Below are 21,096 nucleotides of genomic sequence, written 5' to 3' on the forward strand. Positions count from 1 at the left end.
AATTTCAGTGGGTCTACTCTGAGTTGGACTAGCATTGGATACAACCCCTGGTTGGCAATTAAGCCAGTGTAGGCACGCTCTGATTTCTGATCACTTCTAGTACCATTTTATATTAACTCATGCATCTACAATGACCTATTCAAGTTTATTCTCTAGAAGTGTTTGCACGGGTTATACCAAAACCTTCCAGAAGATAGATCAGTTGACAATTAATACACTTCAGTGCCATGTTTAAGTGCCCACTTTATACAATCAAACAAAAACACTGATAACCTTCTGGAATGATCAGCCATCTGGCATCCTTACAACTGGAAAGCAGTGTTTTAGAAACTCTGCTGGTGAAGAAGCAAGCTGTTCTGTGCTTTCAATCATCTTCTGGTGCCAGTGTAGGCATTATTCCCCAATGAACAGTTACCCAATTGGTACAGGATTCCAGCTATTCCTGCTGCTTCTTAAAATTCCCTTATAGCATTGTGCCTACTTTGTTATACAAAGAAAGTGTTACATGTTCTCATTATTGTTAAATTAGTCAAAATGACAAAAATGTCTAAAGTGCACTATTTGGGTTCTTTCCTTTATTGCTAACTGTCCTTGAAATCATAAGACAAATAATAACTTTCTATATGCAGGTGCAGAATCTAATGCCATGTCCATATAAAACACACCTGTACACTTACACTTTGCATAGATTAATATAGAATATCTAACCCGCAAGCCCAATTATATACTCATAATCTAATGTTAAGGCAGATTAGAATGCCACACACAAGGATGTATTGAAAGAAGGGAAATTAATTTCTTTTAAAAATACTATGAATTTTATAGCATGTTTATCTGAGCTGTCCTTATGACAGCTTGCAATTTATGCCAGTATTATTTGTCCCATATTGATAATGGAGGTATGAGGCTGTAAGATAAAGGCTTGCCTTAGGTACCTAATGAGGTTATGATGGAGGCAACATTTAAACGAGGAGCTTCTAAGCTCACCACTCATACCCTTAGCCATTACACTAGTTTTAACCGCACTCTTTGATCAGCCTGATTATGACTCAGTTCGCGTCTAACCCAAATCATGGCTAAGCATGAATGTGTGGGAAATCAGGAAAAACTGCACCTGCTGCTCCTCTAGTCCTGCTGTTGCGCTATCCAGAGCTAAGTCATGGTTTGGCTTACAGTTATACTCAGATCCAGTATAACGGATGGAGCTGTAGCCAATATTTGTTCTTTGCTTACTGCACATGATTTGTCTGGAATAGTGTGGCAGCAGCAGGACTGGAAGATGAATAAAGTGGGTATGATTTTTCCTTGCACGTTCATACTTAGCCATGTTTTGGCTTCACTTTATGCATGAAATGAGCCTATAAGACAGGGTGGTTGAACTACGCTGACTTATAATTAAGAAATTATAAATATACTATCTTGATTTAGGGAAAGACTCCACATGCCCAAGGTTTATATATTATTATCATTTTGCCTTTCTCTGGTACTTTTTGCATGTAGCAAATGTTCTATAATTATCTTGATTTTACTTGCTCAACAACTTTATGAGGTGAGTTAGGCAGATAATAAATTATTCAAGAATAACTTTTGGGACACACTGGATGTTATAATTTTTTTATTTCTAATGTGTGGTGGAGAAATATTATTTAGTTATTCCATATCATATACAGACCATTATGTCTACAGTTGACAGCACTGAAATGCCATATATCCTTGTAGAAAAATATTTTTTCTGAGGCTTTTAGTTTTTGAAAACTAGAAAGCTTACTAATAATCTGAGAGAGAATCTACTGATTATCAGCATAAAGTACAGTTAACTCAAAGGCTGGAATGAGCATCCTCTAGTATTGCACTTTTAGTGAAACACTGTATGCTAATACTTGCATATACTGTATTTGTATTTAAAGTTTATCCTGTGAGAATTTCTGTAGTGTGACTCTGCTGACAACCCATCCCAGAACATTCATGGGTAAAGAAAAACAAATAATAGGAGAAGGCCATCACTTTAGTTTCCTGCTGGAAAGGTCCCACAGGAATATAGCTGGTTGTTGTGGAAAATACAAAGCTGGACTACATGGACATGATCTGATTCAGTAAGGCCATACTTATTAGAGAACAGTCAAAATGAGAGGAAAGAAGTATTTTTTGCAAAAGCTTCCTCCGCCCAGTAAGATCATGCTCCATAGTGTCTAGTTTTTATTCAGAGTGCAATTGGCCATAAGCTGGAGGGAGAAGAAAGTGGAGCCATGGCAACAGGGTAGGTGGGGAAGCACCCACCTGCACTGTCTAGCTGTGGTGGCCCAAGAGTGGCCCATATGGAGGTAATCCCTTCCTTTCCACCCTCCCCCTCCCCAACACAATCAGGCTGAGACCATTCTCTCCCCACCCATTCAGAATGAGAACAATACAATACAGGAAGCATTGCCCTCACTCAGAATTAGCTTTATTTGCCTTCAATGACATGAAGTCATCTGATTTGCTAGGTGCCATTGTGACATCAATCATGCTCACTATGTCATCTATTTGCTAGTGTGGGGGTGGAGGGGCAAGTTGCCAGGGCAGCAGGAGATTAGGCTGCAAACTAGAGTTACCAGGTCTCCGGTTTTCAGCCAGAGTCTCCGGTTTTGGGGGGGGGGCTCTGGCTCTCCGGCTAGCACCCCTTAGTCTCTAGACTCTCAGCTTCAATTAAAAAAAAATAAGTTTCTAGGTGGTCTGGTTCCCGAGATATACACCAAACCGTCAGCCGCCGCCCCCCCCGCAACTGTTTAATCTATTTAACTGATACGACGCTGCAGTTGGTTCCTAGTTCCCAGTTCCTTATTTGCTTGAAAGTTCAAAACACTAAAAAAGAAGAGTTGACAACTACAGCAACTTCAAACCAAACTTAACATGTCTCTGAACCCCAAAATATATGTTGGAATACCCTGTATGATATATCACTGTGACCGGGGGACTCTCCCTGTCAAGAATAACAATACATTTATGCAATCAAAATCATTAGGCTTCTGATATTATCATAAATACATAATGATGTCATAAAATCATAAAAAATAAGTAACTGGGGGTGCCCACCCCAAACTCTGCTCTGGGACAGGACAAATCATATACCCCAGGAAAGGGGAGGGTGTCCTCTATGAGATGCCACTGCATCCTGCCTGGCCCAGAGCTTCTGCTGGGTGCAGGGCATGGGGTAGGGTATCTATGCAAAATCAAAGCACACCAAAACATACAGGAAAAAATAAGTAACTGGGGGTGCCCACCCCAAAATCTGCTCTGGGACAGGACAAATCATATACCCCATGAAAGGGGAGGGTGTCTTCTACGAGATGCCACTGCGTCCCACCTGGACCAGAGCTTCTGTTGGGCACAGGGGAAGGATGAGGGCATCTATGCACAATCAAAGCAGACCAAAACATACAGGAAAAAATAAGTAACTGGGGGTGCCCACCCCAAAATCTGCTCAGGGACAGGACAAATCATATACCCCAGGAAAGGGGAGGGTGTCCTCTACAAGATGCCAGTGCATCCCATCCGGCCCAGAGCTTCTGCTGGGCACGAGGCACACACGGGTGCATCAATGCAAAATCAAAATGGACAAAAACACATAGAAAAAAATAAGTAACTGGGGGTGCCTACCCCAAAATCTGCTCTAGGCCAGGACAAATCATACACCCCATGAAAGGGGAGGATGTCCTCTATGAGATGCCACTGTGTCCCGCCTGGCCCAGACCTTCTGCTGGGCGCAGGGGAAGGATGAGGGCATCTATGCAGACAGAACGGGTAGAGAATCTTCTTACTCTTACTGATTTCTCAGACCTCTTTCTGAAGTGAAGGGTCAAATCTGTAAAGACGTTTGGAGCAGCCACATTAAAAGATAAGGGCAGGGCATTTCAGGCGGGGGGTTGCCAACCCTGCTTGGATATGGATGTCTTTGCAGAGGATCCCTAGTCAAGCTTTACCAACAGCACAATCCAAACTATATCTACTCAGAAGTAAGTCCTGTTAAGTTCTATGGGGGCTTAGTCCCTTAGTACGTGTGTTTAGAATTGCAGCCTTCAGGGGCATCCATTTTTACTCCCAAATGCTCCCATCTAACACCTCCACAACACTAGGCTCCTTTCTTCGTACAGTGACCTTCTGGTGACTGGCCTGGCCTGAAGGCCCTTAAACCCTTCTTGCCGAAAGCAAGTATGCTAGATTAAATGTTCCCTACCCAGGCTCCATCTTTTAGCTAAGATGTCTAGCTTAATTTCCAGTCAGATTTTTTTTTAATTGTACGCTCCAAGCAACTGTGATTGATGCTTAATGACATCACTTGGGCCTGCCCCATGAAATCACTTGGGCCCGCCCCTGAAATATCAGGTTTTGGGATGCTTCTGACCTGGCAACCCTACTGCAAACTGATACAAGACAAACATTTGGATAGGTGGCAATGGTGGTGGTAGAACAATTCAGCCCACTCCAAGCCATGAGTGAACATTTGGCAGAGCTCTAATGTTTATATTCTAAAATTAAGGCACTAAAAAAGCATGGGCTGCTAGATGGAACTAAGAAAGTAAAACACATTTTGAGTTTTAGTCATAATTTCAGAAGAAAAGTCTGAAGCCTTTTGATAATAAATCCCCAAATATAACAATTTTCAACAAGGAATGAGATTTTGTGGTTTTCTTAGGCTGCTTTTTCATTGTAATAGTTTAAATCTTCATTCTACAATCATCACACATTGATGTAGGCTTCCTATCATGTACTTATATAAGTTGTTTATGTTTATTTTGAGTTTATTCTGCACACATTAATAATCAACTGTTGTGTGGGCGGAGATTGAATTCAAGATTTCCTGTGGAAAAAGTGGAGAAAACTACAAGAATATCACTTCCCATATCAAGGGAGGTTAGATTGGAACTATCTCTGCTTACTTTCAGGCAGGCTGTAGAGATATTTCTACTTGTCATGGTTCTTAGTGTTCCACTCCTGGTTTTAACATATTTTCTGCTCTGTTCTTAATCTTGTTTATTGTTTAGATTTGTTTTTACATATTGCCATTGTTAAGGCCCAAACGTGGTTTATAATTTTTTTTTATAAATAAGTAATGTGAGAATCCTGCATGCAGACATTGCAAAGTCTAAATGGGTCCAGGGCAACCTAGGAGAAGGCCATTCTCTAACTGTGGGAGACAGGAATGGCCCTCTGCCTCCTCCCCTAAACCAGCCCCAGTCAGGGGTTACACGTATGCACTTCCCTTGCGTTGCTGAAGAATATCCTTGGCAGTAGGAGCAAGCATGCCAGCACTACCTCTGGGCAAGCAGATGGGATAATTGTGCTGCTGGAGTGTGCTTGCTTTCCACACAACCACAGAAACATCCGCTAGGCAGGATGACTTTGCACCATCCCACCTATCAGTTCCTTTTGGTGATGAAAGGAGCCTGTCCAGCTCTCTCCTCCCTCAATAAAGAGGCGCTCAGCTCTATTTCACCATCTAAAGGAAGGATGGAGAACCTGTGGTCCTTCAGCTGTTGTTTTGGACTCCAACTCCCATCATCTCTGACTACTGGCTGAGCTAGCTGCGGCTGACAGGAATCCAACGACATCTGGACGATCATAGATTCTCTATCCCAGATCTAAAGGACTGGGGGAGGGAGAGGCTGGGCTTCAGGGTGTGCACCATAAGGCATGACTCCTTAGGGCCCAATTCTCTTTGCTCACAAAATATCCTTTCAAAAGTGAAGGGACAGCCCTCCTTTGCAACCCAAAGGATCACTAGCTAAGAAAATCTCACCTATATATGTTGTTGCGCAGCACCCCAATCTCCAAGCAGTGCGAGACTTCCAAGGATTCCTGCGCTTACCCAGGGTTTGGTTTCCTTGGAAAGAAGGTCAGCGGAAACTGTAGTGTCTTTCTGAGATATGGTTTATTTACACATATTTACAACCTGAGCTTAAGATGGAGGGGTTCACAGTATCAACAGTCCAATAGATCTTGCTTTTCCATCAGGCTTGTAGAGAGGCACCCCAAAGCCATGGCGCAACCCTAGTCTGTAGCATCTGGAAGTAATGTGACTCGAGGATTCAATGGCACACCATTCCTGCCTATATCTAGCTGTCTGGGCTGATGTTCATTCCTCAGGCTCATTCAGGCTAATCCACATAGTGTTAGACCATGGTTCAGCTGTGAACAAGAGCAGTGAATAGCAGTGAATAGCTAAAGTTCACCCCAGAGTTTTCCCAGTTTTAGTTCAATACTCTAACTAATATACCACACTATCCTCTCATTCTTAATAGGAAATGCCCTTTTAATGACCTCTTTTTCATTTCCTCTTAAGAGTAACACACCAGCAGTAAAAACACACACCCTGTTCCATCAATTAAAGTTGTCCCCTACCAACTGAATCAACAAAAGTTTGTATAGATAAATCTACCAATTAAGTTTTAAAGCCAAAAAATTCTATATATAAAATGACAATATTGCCTCTGCATCTACTAGTCAGACATTTTTCTTTTCTTTTGTTTCACCATACGCTCAGCAGCATATAAACCCCAAACAATCTAAAATCTTGCATACCATGTATATGCTACCTATTTTAAGATCGACTGCAATCCTAGATATCTGTGCTGCAATGCAACTGATCTCTTAGACTTTGGAATGCTCACCATATCCCTCCTGAGTAACTGGCTTCTCCAGTTTGTTCATTTATAAAAACATATTTTAATGATACTGTGTTTTTTATGGTTTTACTGCTGATTGTTTTATTTTGTATTTTATTGTCAAGTGTTCATTTCCTCCGGTTCATTCAGACTATCTACATAGTGTTAAACCATGGTTCAGCTGTGAACAAGACCAGTGTATAGCTCAAGATCTGATGATGATGATGATAATAATAATTCTATCTCACTCCATCCTGGAACCCTCAAGGTGTGTCCTATGATAAAATGATGAAACAATACTAAAATAGCAAAACAAATTAAAGTAACTGAGAGGTGAGAACTATGGCAGCTTGCAAATGGACTGCCTTCAAGTCGATCCCGACTTATGGGGACCCTATGAATAGGGTTTTCATGGTAAGCGGTATTCAGAGGTAGTTTACCATTGCCTTCCTCTGAGGCTGAGAGGCAGTGACTGCTGTGTGGGGATTTGAACCCTGGTCTCCCAGGTCATAGTCCAACACTCTAACCACTACACCACGCTGGCTCTCATTACACAGAGGAAAATCCTTGCTGAAACAGTCAGATCTTTGATTCGTGAGAAAACACAGAAAATGAGGCTAAATATGCCACTTTAGGGAGGGTACCCCATTTTAACTATCACAGTCAAAAGCCAAGGTAGTGTCATCTACTTTTAAGTTTTGATCCATCTGTCCAAAAACAGATGTATCATAAGACCAAGGTGAATTAACTGCATCAGGCAATAGACACTTGGAAGTTACAGAGTTCTAGTTTTGGTTTACAAAGCCCTATACAGCTTGGGACTAGGATACCTGAAAGACCGTCTTATCCCTTATATACCCAGTTGATCACTGCCCTCTGCAGGTGAGAGCCTCCTGCAGATACCATGTTATCATGAGGTCCATTCTGTACAACATAGGAAACAGACCTTGAGTATAGTGGCACCCACCCTTTGGAATTCCCTCCCCTTAAATATTAGACAGGTGCCATCTCTGTTATCATTTTGGTGCCTACTGAAGACCTTCCTCTTTCAACAAGCCTTTTAGTAGAATCCTTATCCCAGTTTGCATCTGTGTTGGAATTGCTTTTTAATATGTTTTTAAAGCTTTAAAAAATGTTTTTAAAGCTTAAAAAAACATTTTTAAAGATGTTTTGTTTTAATATGTTTTTAAAGATGTTTTGTTCGGATATATTTTAAAGTCTATTTTATGATGTTTTAGAGTGTTTTTAGTGCTTTTGTTTGTCACCCTGGGCTCCTACTGGAAGGGTGGGATATAAATCTAGTAAATAATAAATAAATAAATAATATGAGCAGGGAGGTTCTTGGATAGTTGTTTTTTGTTACAATATTTTTTGGGGGGGGCTGTTTCAAATTCCCATTCAGCCATGAAACTCACTGGGTGACCTTGGGCCCATCACTATCTCTCAGCCTAATGTACTTCACAGGGTTGTTAGGAGGATAAAGTGTGTTGTGGGGAAGAACCATGTATGCCACTTTGAGCTTCTTGGAGGAAAGGTGGAATATAAATGTAATACAAAAATATTTCAGCTGTGCTGAAAATTTGTCAATTAACGAGAAGAGAAATTGCATTCCAAAATCAAAGCAGAAACGAAATTTCAGTTAAATTCTTATGGGCGGTGTGCAGCATTTTTTATGTGCTTATTTTACTTCTGAGGTCTTTGTAAGTGCCCCTTCTTTCATTCTACGAGCCACCTTTCCACAAGTCTGAACTCTGCAGCCTTCCTAGGTACCTGCACTTCAGTTGAAGCCCAGGGAAAGGAATCATGGGGTAACTCCTTCCATGGAGCTTTTTCAGATCTGGAAGTGTGGCCAGTCAGGGAGGCTGCAGAGCACTCAATAAATGTTTACTGGAAAGCAAAACACATACATTAGCCCAAAACTCCACCCAGACTGAAATTCTTAAGAAATTCTTAAATGCCCTGACAACAAGGCAGAAAAATAGAATTTGGAATGTAGTCATGGCAGAAAAATGAATTTTTATGCATTCTGGCACCCTTTTATGGATTATATTCATCATCATCATCATCACTTTATTACGGCCACAAAACCAACCATAGATAAACACATTTAAATTACATGGGATTGGATATGGTTAAATACATTTAAAACTGCAAACATCGTAATAAATATATATCATGATCACAAATAAATGGGCTTAAAATTATGATTATAATTAAGTTCGAGGGGACATCAGTATGAGTCATAAGTATTTAAAATCACCAAGCTGCCATGTATAAGTCTCAAACAAGGGTGAGTTAAGCTAATACTAAAATTATATTTGGATTATATTTGTACACATAGGTAAATTATATTTGGATTATATCTGTACACATAGGTAAATGTGGAAATATCTCATGCATTTCTTCAGCTTTGGAACAAAAATTATACCAACTTATGAACTTAATTAGGTGAGGGATGGGATTTGGGGTAAGGTGTTACTTATATTTGATTTGACTTAAGAGGTTAATTTTCTCTTATATATGCTGTATGGCTTATTGATATATTATTCCATTTTTATTAGGACTATTATCCAATATTGGAAACTGTACTTGTTTTCTTAGTACATTTTAATTAAATTCTTAATAAATTGTTTAAATTAATTTTTTAAAAACAGAAGTTTCTTTCACAGACAAAGAAAACTTTTGAGAAACTGGAGGACAGCTCTAACCACTGCTTGCAATCTAAAATATTCTCTAGCAACAGTTTTACCAAGGACCAGACTTGACAAGGTCATCAACCAGATGCCTATGGGAAGCCAGTAAGCAGGACTTGAGCGCAACAGCACTCCTCCCTGCTGCATTTTCCAGCAACTAGTATTCAAAAGCATACAGCCTACGACTATGGAAGCAAAGTTATAACTATTGTGGCCAGTAGCCATCAGCAGTCTAATCCTCTTTTAAGGCCATCCAAGTTGATGGCAATCACTGCATCTTGTGGGAACGAATTCCATAGTTTAACTATGCACTTTGTGAAGAACCTTTTGCACTATGCACTCTTTTGTCTTTCCTGAATCCTCCAAGATTCTATGAAGATTCACCTTCATTGGATATCCACAAGTTCTAGTGTTATGAAAGAGGGAGAAAAACTTTTCTCCATCTACTTTCTCCATGCCACTTTTTATACACTTCTATCATGTACACCTCTTACTTGCCTTCTCTGTTAAGTCCCAAATGCTTTAACCTTTCCTCATAGGGGAGATGTTCCAACCCCTCAATCATCATTTTGGTCCCAAGCTTTATCGTTTTGGTCCCAGGCTATGGTCTGAAGGCACATGAGGCCACCACTTTACTGAAGCTAAGCAGGTCTGGGTCTGGTCAATGCTTGGATGGGAGATTGCCTGGGAACCATATGTATGCTGCCTTGGGTTCCATGATGAAAGAAAGGCAGGGTATAAATGTAACAGATAAATAAATCAATTTGGGTTGCCGTTTTCGAAACTTTTCCAACTCTACACTATCTTTTTTGAGAAGAGGCAACCAGAAGTGTACACAGTATTCCAAATACGGTCGCACCATAGGTTTGTATAATGGCATTAAGATATCGGCCGTTTTCTTTCTGAACTCTTTCCTAATGTTCCCTAGCATGAAATTTGCCTTTTTCACAACTGCTGCACACTGGGTCAACATCAAGGTAAACTACCAAAAAGGAGAAGGTTCCACAAAACAAATGCAAAAAAGGAGTCGCTACCCAGTATGACGGAAAGCAAAAAAGGGGGAACAACAGACAGTGGTGGCATACCACTGTAATGCAATGTAAACAAGTGTACAAATAGCCAAAATACAATGGAAATCACAGCAAACAATAAATAATATTAAACAATTATAAATAAACAATAAATAATATCAGATACCAAAGACAATGAAGTGTAACACTGTAATCCCAATAATATAACATCTTCATCAAGCTATCCACTATGACCTCAAGGCCTCATTCCTGGTCAGTCACTGCCAGTTCAGACCCCATGAGCATATATATGAAGATTTTTTGTCCTGACATGCATCACTTTACATGATGCCATTTGTTTGCTTGTTTATTTTAAATGTCAAACACAGCCATTCAGAGGGGGTGTATGATGTGGATCAGGACTATGGCACTACAGAAGGCAGACTTAACCATTTCCTTCATTTTCACACTTGAAATAGCTCTCACACTAAAACTGTTCTTTGTACCATGGAGCAAAACATACAAGTAACCATCTCTAGCGTTTGTAGCTTGGGGGTTCTCCTAGAATCATCTCTGTCACTTGAGGCTGAGGAGGATTTTGATCAATATGAACAAGTCTGACTGCCATTTTCCCTAGACAGGGGGTCACGTAGACAATAGAGAATAGTGCTGTTATAAGAGAGTGAAAATGTGCCAAGGACACTGATATCGCAGGAATGGAGGGAGGACGGATGGTACAGGGGGCAGAGCATCATTGTAGCATTGTAACATAGAATAATGGAATGTAACTGTTGCCATGATTATGACGACGGTAAAGGTATACAACTGTCTGTAACTAACCACCATTTTGAGGAAGAGAGTAGAGTCCTGTACTCTGGCTAAGCACTTGGCTAAATAAACAATCTTAAAACAGGCTTTGGCTTCATTCTTAAGTCTCCTTCAAAAAGAACCCAGTCGTAAATTCCACAAGAAGGCTCATGTAGCCTCGGTGGCCCACTTCGGTTGGTGGCCCAGCTACGCCCCTATCTGGACAGGGATAACCTGGCTTCAGTTGTCCATGCTCTGATAACCTCCAAGTTAGATTACTGCAATGCACTCTATGTGGGTCTGCCTTTGAAGATGGTTCGGAAACTGCAGCTTGTGCAAAATGCAGCAGCCAGATTGGTAACAGGGACCAGATGGTTCGAACATATAAAACTGATTCTGGCCTGCTTGCATTGGCTGCCTGTATGTTTCTGAGCTCGATTCAAGGTGCTGGTTTAACCTATAAAGCCTTACACGGCTTAGGACCACAATACCTGATGGAACGCCTCTCCCGACATGAACCCACCCATACACTACACTCATCATCCAAGGCCCTCCTCTGGGTGCCTACTGGGAGGGAAGCTGGGAGGCTGGCAACAAGGGAGATGGCCTTCTCAGTGGTGGCCCCCAAATTATGGAATGATCTTCATAACGAGGTGCGCCTGGTGTCAACACTGTTATATTTTCGGCGCCAGGTCAAGACTTTCCTCTTCTCCCAGGCATTTTAGCATGTGTTTTTAAATTGTTTTTAATGTTTTAAATTGTGTTTTTAATTTTTTGTGTGTGTTTTAAAATTGGTATATTTGTTTTTAATGTTTTTAATTGCTGTAAACCGCCCAGAGAGCTTTGGCTATGGGGCGTTATATAAATGTAATAAATAAATAAATCTCCCACCACCCAGCACTAATGTCAAGCAAAATTCATTCACTGCATGATTCAGAGACAGAACATTATGAGCTTCCCCACCCCACTGGCAATGCCAACTCATGCCATTCTCTGCATTGTGACTAGTACACATACCTTTAGAACTGCAAAAGTATCGAGGGTTAATATAAGCACAAACTTTTTCAGTTACATAAAATATAAATTAAGAGCAAGAACTTGCTTTAAGATTGCTTTCCTCTGCAGCTTTTACCCATCAGGGCTGATATGCCTACACAGTGTAAATTAAACAGAATAGATCCACTTTGCCATGCAGAGGCAAATTATTTGCCTCCCACCCCAAAAATGCTCTTGCTGATGATTTTAATGCAATATATACCATCATCTGATTAGCTCAAATATAGAAAAATTATAATAAAATGAATCTGGTGGTCTATTTCTGGATTTTAGATTGTATACAATCAAGGGAAGAGGATTTAGATCAATAAAGGAATATATATGCAGGAAGATTTTTAAAAGTGTTTTTACTTTGCAAATGCAGTCTGAACTGAGCAAGTACCCCAATGAGATTGTGCAGCCAGGCTGTATTAATTTATTTTAGCAAGAAATTGATGAAGATGAAATTTAGTAAGTCAAACATGTATTAGTCATTTCTGTGCATGGATGTACCAGACTGCCCTTTCCAGTCATCAAGGGGGAGGGCTTTTTAAAATATTGCCCTCCATTGATATGGTATGTAACCCAACAGTTTTTATAAGTCTGACATTCTTACAAATTACCCAATTTATACAAGACTGAGAAAGAAACATTCTCTTCTCCTCCTCTGGTGCAGCCATGAGCAGATTGTAAGCTTTTGCTTCTGTTTTTAACTAACTACAGTTTAACATAATATTTCAACCTGGACTTATCTAGATCTACTGAAACAAGCCGACTTCAAACCATGGTTCATGAAACTACAAATATCCACAGTTTAGGATTCGGACATAATGCTAGACTATGATTAATTAAAAATAGAAACAAAAGTTTCTGATCTCTTCTGAGAGCCAGTGTGGTGTAGTGGTTAAGGTGCTGGACTATGACCTAGGAGACCAGGGTTCGAATCCCCACACAGCCATGAAGCTCACTGGGTGACCTTGGGCCAGTCACTGCCTCTCAGCCTCAGAGGAAGGCAATGGTAAACCACCTCTGAATACCGCTTACCATGAAAACCCTATTCATAGGGTCCCCATAAGTCAGGATTGACTTGAAGGCAGACCATTTCCATTGTGGTTGTTCTGGTGAAGAAGGGGAGAGTGGGAAGCACACAAGCCAGAGGATCATTTATATAATATACACATGAGGTCTAAGCCTTCTTGGGCTAAAGCTGAGCATTTTGCAGTCACTTCAAGGTGTTATGGTGCAGAAAGGTCTGGATCCAGCTTTGAGGACCCCTGGCAAAGTCCCATCTGGGCAGCTGTCCAGTATCATTGTCCCCTTCAACATCACTGCATTAGCCTTATTCATGGTAGATGGCAGCAGCACTGTAAATCATCTGCCACTGTAATTTGCCACAATGCCCTGACCTGATGTAACATCACTCCAGGGCATTGTGTGAAACTTAAAAGTTGCATGTGGTTTCCCAGAGCCAGCTACTGCCATCAGATAAACCTGCAGCCAGAGGAACCGATGCATAGGACAGCCAAGCATCAGCAGCTGTGCACCCTAATGGGCGCTGTAACCATCACTGATGGGAAGCATCATTTCCCATTTCCCATAATCTCTGTTCACAGGTTTTGGAGAGTTATTTCAGTGTTTCAAAAACCTGAAAAACTTGTTTGACATGGCATAACACTAGAATAAAAGAAAGACATGTACACAGCACAGGAAATGATGCCCCTATCATATTACTTTATTAAACATAGTTGTCAGATTTTAAAGAAGTCCAGCTTGCTCGAAACAGAAATGCCATTCAAGAGAACAGGCATTCTTCATCAAGCCAACCATATGTGAGATTATTAACAGACATCTACTTCAGAGCCAGCAATCCAGTTGTTGAATTGATTTAATTCATATTAGATTTATTATAGCGATTACATATTCATTTCATATTTTAAACTGATCCAATACCTCATATCGTTTAGAGATCGCTCGATCACAGATGGCCTGTGTAGCAACTCCTTTCTCATAAAATCTGTCTGTCTCTTTCCCTCTCTGTATCTCCCATTAGATTGTATTCTTTGTAACAGTTTAGTGTAAAGTGTAACCAATATCTTCCTTTCTCCTATGTTATCTTCCACCCTGACATTCATTAACATGTTAAGGGCTTGAACAGCTTTCTGCATCCTCCTCTCATAATATTTGCATCTTCTATTAAAAACAACAACCAATAACCATGAGAAAGAAACTTGAACTTGGTTACTTACTAGGAACTCCTGATACCAGCCGCAAGGGGCGTAGTACTCGGAAAGCTCGAAGTGCTTTAACGTCAAATCCAGCACCTTTGCCTCCTATCGAGTTTACCCCATCTGCTTTGGTTGCTTGTTCTAAAATTGCACTAAAGAGCCTTGGTTTGGGGGAAACGAAAAGAGGAAATCAATTGTTAGTCGACAGCATGGATGAAATGAAAAGGGGAAAAATGACTGTAGCTATTTGTATTCAGCATATATTGCAAAAGAAAAGTGGGGAAAACCTTTGACTCTTTCTATGAAATGCAGATAAATGCAACCATCTGGAACTTCGGTCATTTGCTTTTTTTCCATGTTTCAGATTATGTTGTATTTTATGTTATACTGTATTTTGTGCAAGCTGCCTTGTAAGTACTTTGCCCTAAAAGGCAGCCTAAAAATACTTAAATGAATAAACAACATTAGGCACAAATTAGATAATGACAACTCATAACTGCTGCATGAGCTCTGAAGTTTCTTAAGTGCTGCAGGGGTTCATAGGCACAATCAGCACAGAGACTAATATTATATTTCTGATTTTTCATCAAGAAGAATACGCTGGGTAGCAATCCTATACCTAGCATTCACAGAAAGCAGGGACACAGAAGAAGAACTGAAATAATATAAGAGCTTTGATTTTCTATAGTTGTTAAGCCAGTGACTGTGACCCAGTTCTGTTTGCATGCACCGGAATTTCCTGACTCCTTTTGTGAGAAGGAAGACTTGAATACACACAGAAAATAGTAATCCACATGTCCCTGGGACACTATAGACCCTCAAAATCATGTAGTGAATTGTGTAAAATTGTAGTGAATTGTGTAAACTGTTCCTCAGTTTACTAAGGGGGCTTGTGGTAATTTGCTCAGCCTAAGGCTACGTACACCATCCCACAGATACTTACCAGGAAGTTGACATGTAAACATATTTAGGACTGACATTTATCTAAAATGGATGTAATAATGATGTACCTCATAGAGTGATTGTTGTTAGGACAAAAAGTAAAAAGCTTTTAAAGCACTTTGAAAATTATAAATCTCTTTCATGATTTATTAGAAGAATCTTGCACAGGATTATTGTTTTTGTTGCAATTAGATGATGCTCATAAAGGCAGCAGACGCCAAATTTGGTTCTGCGTATTTCTAACAGCCCAGTGAACAAGCATTAGGAATATGTTCTGTTTCCTATTCAAATAGTTCTGCCTTTCTGCTAAACATAATCCTCTCACCAGATGATGAGTGACGTGTCTGCACAGCCATCCCAGTTCCCCCAGGAGCCTGTAAAGCAGAGCTCACTGCAAAAGGTTTTTCTGTTAGTGTTTTACAGCTTTAATAAAATCTCCCCAAAATCAGACTCTTCCACACAAATAATCTCGGCATCTAACATCCATGGAAGACAGTTTGCCAAGCTTGGGGCTCATGCTGCCATATGAAGGGGACTCTCAAATGGAGGATCCTTGCTATAGTATAATTAGGGTGGGAGACAACTGCCTCCCATCTGATCTATGCTGCCTGCATCACATGAAAATTTTTGTTCCTAGCCATGCAAGTATGCTCATCTTACACTTTGCAAAGTACTCTTTCAAAATTCCCTGCAGTACAAATCACAGTGGCTGTTCCCTCACAGGCAGCTCACGAAAAGAGAGAGCAGAGGCCACATTCCCAGCCATACATCTCAATCTTTTCTCATTGTGAAGACATGCTTCTTTCCATTTTTCTTAATCTGATCCATCTTCCATTGTTGTCTTTGGAAAGAAACTCATCCTCCTCCTCACATAAAAAACAAATGAGCTAAATATAGGATGTCCCTCACAGCATACTTCCTAGGTATATTTCCAGTGGCTATTTATTTTTATTTTTATAATTGATCAGTCATCCCATGACCTAAGTTTTCTGGGCAATGAACAACTACAATAAATTAAAGGTTGTATCCAATGGTGCCACTAAGCTGATGGTAAGGAGGGGGAAAAAATTCAATTATTCCTCTTCCCCTGATACACCTTTTTCCAAATCTGCTTCAGAGAATTGGAGAACTCTTCAGAGAATGTTTGGTGGGGCACAGAAAAATGCAGGGAGAGAGGAAATTGCAGAAAATGTCTTCCTTCCCTACTTCATTGTGGTAGCACCCACCCTGTGGAATTCCCTCCCCTTCAATATTAGACAGGCACCATCTCTGTTATCTTTTTGGCGCCTACTGAAGACCTTCCTCTTTCAACAAGTCTTTTAAGCTGAGACCTTATACCAGTCTGTGTCTGTGTTGGAATTGCTTTTTAATATGTTTTTAAACCTTTTTTTAAATGTTTTTAACCTTTTTTAAAAAGATTTTTTGAAAGCTTTTTAAAAAAATGTTTTTAAATATGTTTTGTTTTAATGTATTTTAAAGTCTGTTTTTATGATGTTTTGAGCTGTTTTGGGTGCTTTTGTTTGCCGTCCCAGTCTCCTGCTGAGGGGAAGGTGGGTTATAAATCAAACAATAAACAAACAAATACATAAATTTCACCGATGGAAGCCTTACCATCAGCTGTGCAACACTGTTGCTAAAAACCTAAAACTCTAAAATCTTGCCCCAATAAAATCAAGTAACAGCACAAAAATTCTATAAAACAAAACCACCATAACAGACCAAAGCTAAACACAATTTCAGCCAAAACCATAAAATATAATACAAAGAGCCACAAAATCAACCTCACAGAGCTAAGATCACATCCTAAAAACATAGCGAAATGCAAATATTAAAATGTTAATTATTTTAAAATGGAACATAATTTCCTTTTTTAATTATTTTAAAAGGGAAACAAAGACTTGGGAAAATAAAAACACCTTTGCCTGGTGCTGAAAAGATATTAGTATAAGTGCCAGACAAGCCTCCCTAATGTGGACTTTCCACAACTGAGAAGCTACCTCTGAATATTTTTTCTTTATATCTTGCCTGAAATTGCTAGGAGCTGTACATAGATCAGAACAAGGCTCTGTCCTCGGATTACAGTCTAAAGATAAAGGCATGACAACCAAAAGTAGGATAAATACAATAGGAAAACAAAACTTAACGCAATCCCATTTTCACTGTGTGTCCCACCCACAAAATAGCAGCAGTCTGGAAGCTTCTCCCACCTATGACTATTACTATTTTACAAAGCTTATGAGCTTACCTGGACCTCTGGCTGTCCACGGCTGGAGTCAGAGGAATGGGTTAGATGGACCTTTTCTCTGCACTTATCATAACATTTTTTATGTTCTTACATATACCTGTGTCAGGCTTCTTCTCAGGAAATCTTCCTCAGTTTGTGTGTATGTAAGTCTCTTCCTCAGTTTGTGTGTATGTGGAAGGGTGGGTGCATATTTCCGCTCTCCCCAGTGTTAAAGATATAGTTATTCATCTTTCCAAAAGCATGGTATTAGTTTTGTCTATGATATTAAGACTACGTTTGCAACCAACAATTTCAGGTTATTTTCCTGCAGTATTCAAACCTCTCATCAGTACAGGAATCAGTACTCCTATTAAGCCTAATAGCACCTTCTAATGTTGGCCTGCAGAAGTGAGCCTGTCTATGGGTCTGTACAATATGGATGCTTTTGCACCCTTAGTCTTTGCTTTGTTGTTGCTTAAGAAACTACTTGACAAAGATGTGTGTCTGAACTTGATTATTCAGCTTAATTAAATTATCCCCCTATTGTATTCCAGTTTCTGAATCTTAAACTAAACTTTTTGGGCTATGTATTTTTTCTAAATTGTAATAACCTCAACAGAGTTTAAAGCAATACACAAACTCCACATCAAACTATTTGGGTTTGGAAAACTAGATTTCATCACCTTGTCAAAGTACATTATTCTACTACAATATACACCTTTCCATGATACTACATTTTAATATTAACAGATTACTGGCAGTTTCATATCTTGCTTGTATAATCAAGGCTTTGAAGTGAAAACTTTCCTTCATCCTCCGCTCCCTTCCCCATATCTGTCTTGCCGAAATTACACTTTAACACATTAGGGCATAAGGCTAGATGAGAATGTGTGTGTGTGTGTGTATTCCTTAAAATGCTTACTTAACCAAAAGAAAAGGTGATGTGCATCTATAAAGTGAACTGAGCTACAAAACCTATTATAATGTTAACGTTTAAACATCCTTTCAACTGGGCTTCCATTCATTCATCAAGTTCGACACAGTAGTCAAAAGAACTTTTTTAGAACAACCTCAGAAAGAAAGCAGAGTTGTCTGAAGTGGCAAAGTGACTTCATCAATCAGACTTATTACCTGAAACATAAATCCAGCCCAGACAGGGAAATGCTTAGACTGGGTGGCTTCAAATACAAAAGAGAGAGAGAGAGAGACAGAGAGAGACAGAGAGAGAGAGACAGAGACAGAGACAGAGAGAGAACTTTATGACTGACACCTATGCTAGGGGATTTTTTCTTCAAAGCAGTATTTAATGGTTCTGTTGTAAAAGGTCATAGGCTATTTGAGATAAAGTTAGATCAACTTTTAAAAAAAATCAGCTACTAGAAAAAACATTTGTCCAAGTGCAAGGATAATTAAATTGTTACAAAACTACAAATCTTTAACCATGTCTTCCTTCAGAAGAGTTTAATTGAGCCTGGATCCATTCCATGCATTTTTTGCTATTCCCTTTTCCAGGTAGGGCTTCATACTGCTAATGTACACAAACCAGTCTCTTCTTTCCCAAACAAAACTTGCAGCATTGGCATCCCTCCCAGACAGGCTGATTCATGACACAATGGATACAACCCATTTAAGAAGAAGAAGTGGACTGCCTTCAAGTCAATCTTGACTTATGGCAACCCTATGAATAGGGTTTTCATGGTAAGTGGTATTCAGAGGGGGTTTATCATTGCCTTCCTCTGAGGCTGAGAGACAGTGACTGGCCCAAGGTCACCCAGTGAGCTTCATGGCTGTGTGGGGATTCGAACCCTGGTCTCCCAGGTCGTAGTCCAACACTCTAACCACTACGCCATACTGGCTCTCACAACCCATTTAAAGCACATTAGAATGTGCCACTTGACTTATAAGCATGCATGCTCAGTGAGGTTATCTGTCACATAGGACAGCTACTGAATTGGTTTCAGGGTTTGTCTGATTCTATGGTTATTCTAAATAAAATAACATAATTATTGAGGTGATACAGAGAGCTTCAATATGAGAAAGGGCAGGAGTATGTAGGGAAAACCTCCAAGAGAAGAACCCTAAAATACAAATTTGCACAGGTGGCACAGCAATGCTAGCACTATTCCAAACTATGCACTAGGAAGAACTTCCTATTAAAGGTTCACCAGTCTGCCTTCCTTTGTTAGAACTGGAGGAACTACACGGTTGCCTACATGGTATTAGAGGGCAAAAGTTCTAAAGCAAGTCTGCAGTAATCACCATTCATTAGTATGACTGAAGAGTCCCACTGGTAGCAGGAGTGACACTTATGACAAGACTGTAATCAGTCTCCCCTTTAATAGTGCCACATAGATTTACCACTTGCTTTATTACCCTCTCTTCTCTCCTAGAACTAATGTATTTTTAAAACTGGCTTTGGATATTAGACATTATTCAACTTAATTTTTAACCTAACTTAAGCTAAAATCCGAGCAAATTATATTAGGAAATGTAGATTGATCACAAGATTGCTTGACTATGGCCTGCTTTACATGTCACTTAAAAACATTGTTATAACTAAGTTTAATGTGAATAAGCTGCATATTGCTGAATGTTGCTCAAAAGCCCCCACTCTTGGTCACACCATGCCTGGAGCAACAAGCCCAAAGCCTTGGCTTGTCATGTGATCCAAACTCGTACATGCAGTTTGCTTCTCTCCAAACAAACTATGAGTGATAGCTAAGTTTTAATATAAATCAGGGGAAAGTTTTGGAGGAAAAGCTTAAATGACTGTTCCACAGGAACATGATGCCAATCAACCCCTCTCCGGCATGACCCCTCCCCAGCAGCTCGTTTTAAGCAAAGAAAAAGATGTTAGGGAAATCCAGTCATTCATCTTTCATGTCATGTGAACTTTAGCCCTAAAGCGGGTCTGATGTCACCCAACAACAAGTTTATCTGTAATGTTGATGATACATATGGTACTTTGATGCCACAAGCATTCTAAAAGCCACCACAACAATCTCTGAGTTGCAAAAGCTTCATCTGCTACATTTCTGTATGTATGGCACCTGTTAAAGACATAGTAGGCAGCCTTGCTAGAAAAGGTAAGATATCTTTGATCTCATCATACAGACAAAATTTCTAGTTCCTGTAAATGGGTGTTTTGTATTGAAATAGAGGAAACATGCACAGAAAACATGGATACTCACCCTACTACCACAATTATAAAATCTAGTAAATTCCAGCCATTGCGGAGGTAAGCATTAGGGTGAAAGAGAAGTCCATATGCTATTACTTTTAAAAATGCTTCCACTGTAAAAATTATGAGAAAGAGATATTCCACTCGTTCCTGCAGAGAAGACAAAAGAAAACAAGAAATAGTGATGTTAACTCTATGTAGTGTGAATATTGCAATAATATACCATCTCATCATATGGGAATGGAGCAGAAACCAAGATGAGGATCACCACCTTTCTTCACAGGACAACTATATCATGTGATCCCAAACCCACTAGTTTCTACTCTGGATCCTCCTCT

The 21,096-nt window shown here is 39.8% G+C and overlaps 1 protein-coding gene across 1 annotated transcript in view; it reads right to left on the reverse strand.

Annotated features, from left to right (window-relative positions):
- Window positions 1-21,096, reverse strand: part of CACNA1C (calcium voltage-gated channel subunit alpha1 C) — a 722,305-nt gene that overhangs the window by 314,450 nt on the left and 386,759 nt on the right. The window contains exons 4-5 of the mRNA XM_061638625.1: window positions 20,769-20,908; window positions 14,433-14,572 (exon numbers count right to left, since the gene is read on the reverse strand). Of these exons, the coding sequence (XP_061494609.1) occupies window positions 14,433-14,572; window positions 20,769-20,908 (280 nt within the window). The remainder of the gene's footprint in view (window positions 1-14,432; window positions 14,573-20,768; window positions 20,909-21,096) is intronic.

Source organism: Rhineura floridana, chromosome 8 (assembly GCF_030035675.1).
Source record: "Rhineura floridana isolate rRhiFlo1 chromosome 8, rRhiFlo1.hap2, whole genome shotgun sequence".
NCBI lineage: Eukaryota > Metazoa > Chordata > Lepidosauria > Squamata > Rhineuridae > Rhineura > Rhineura floridana.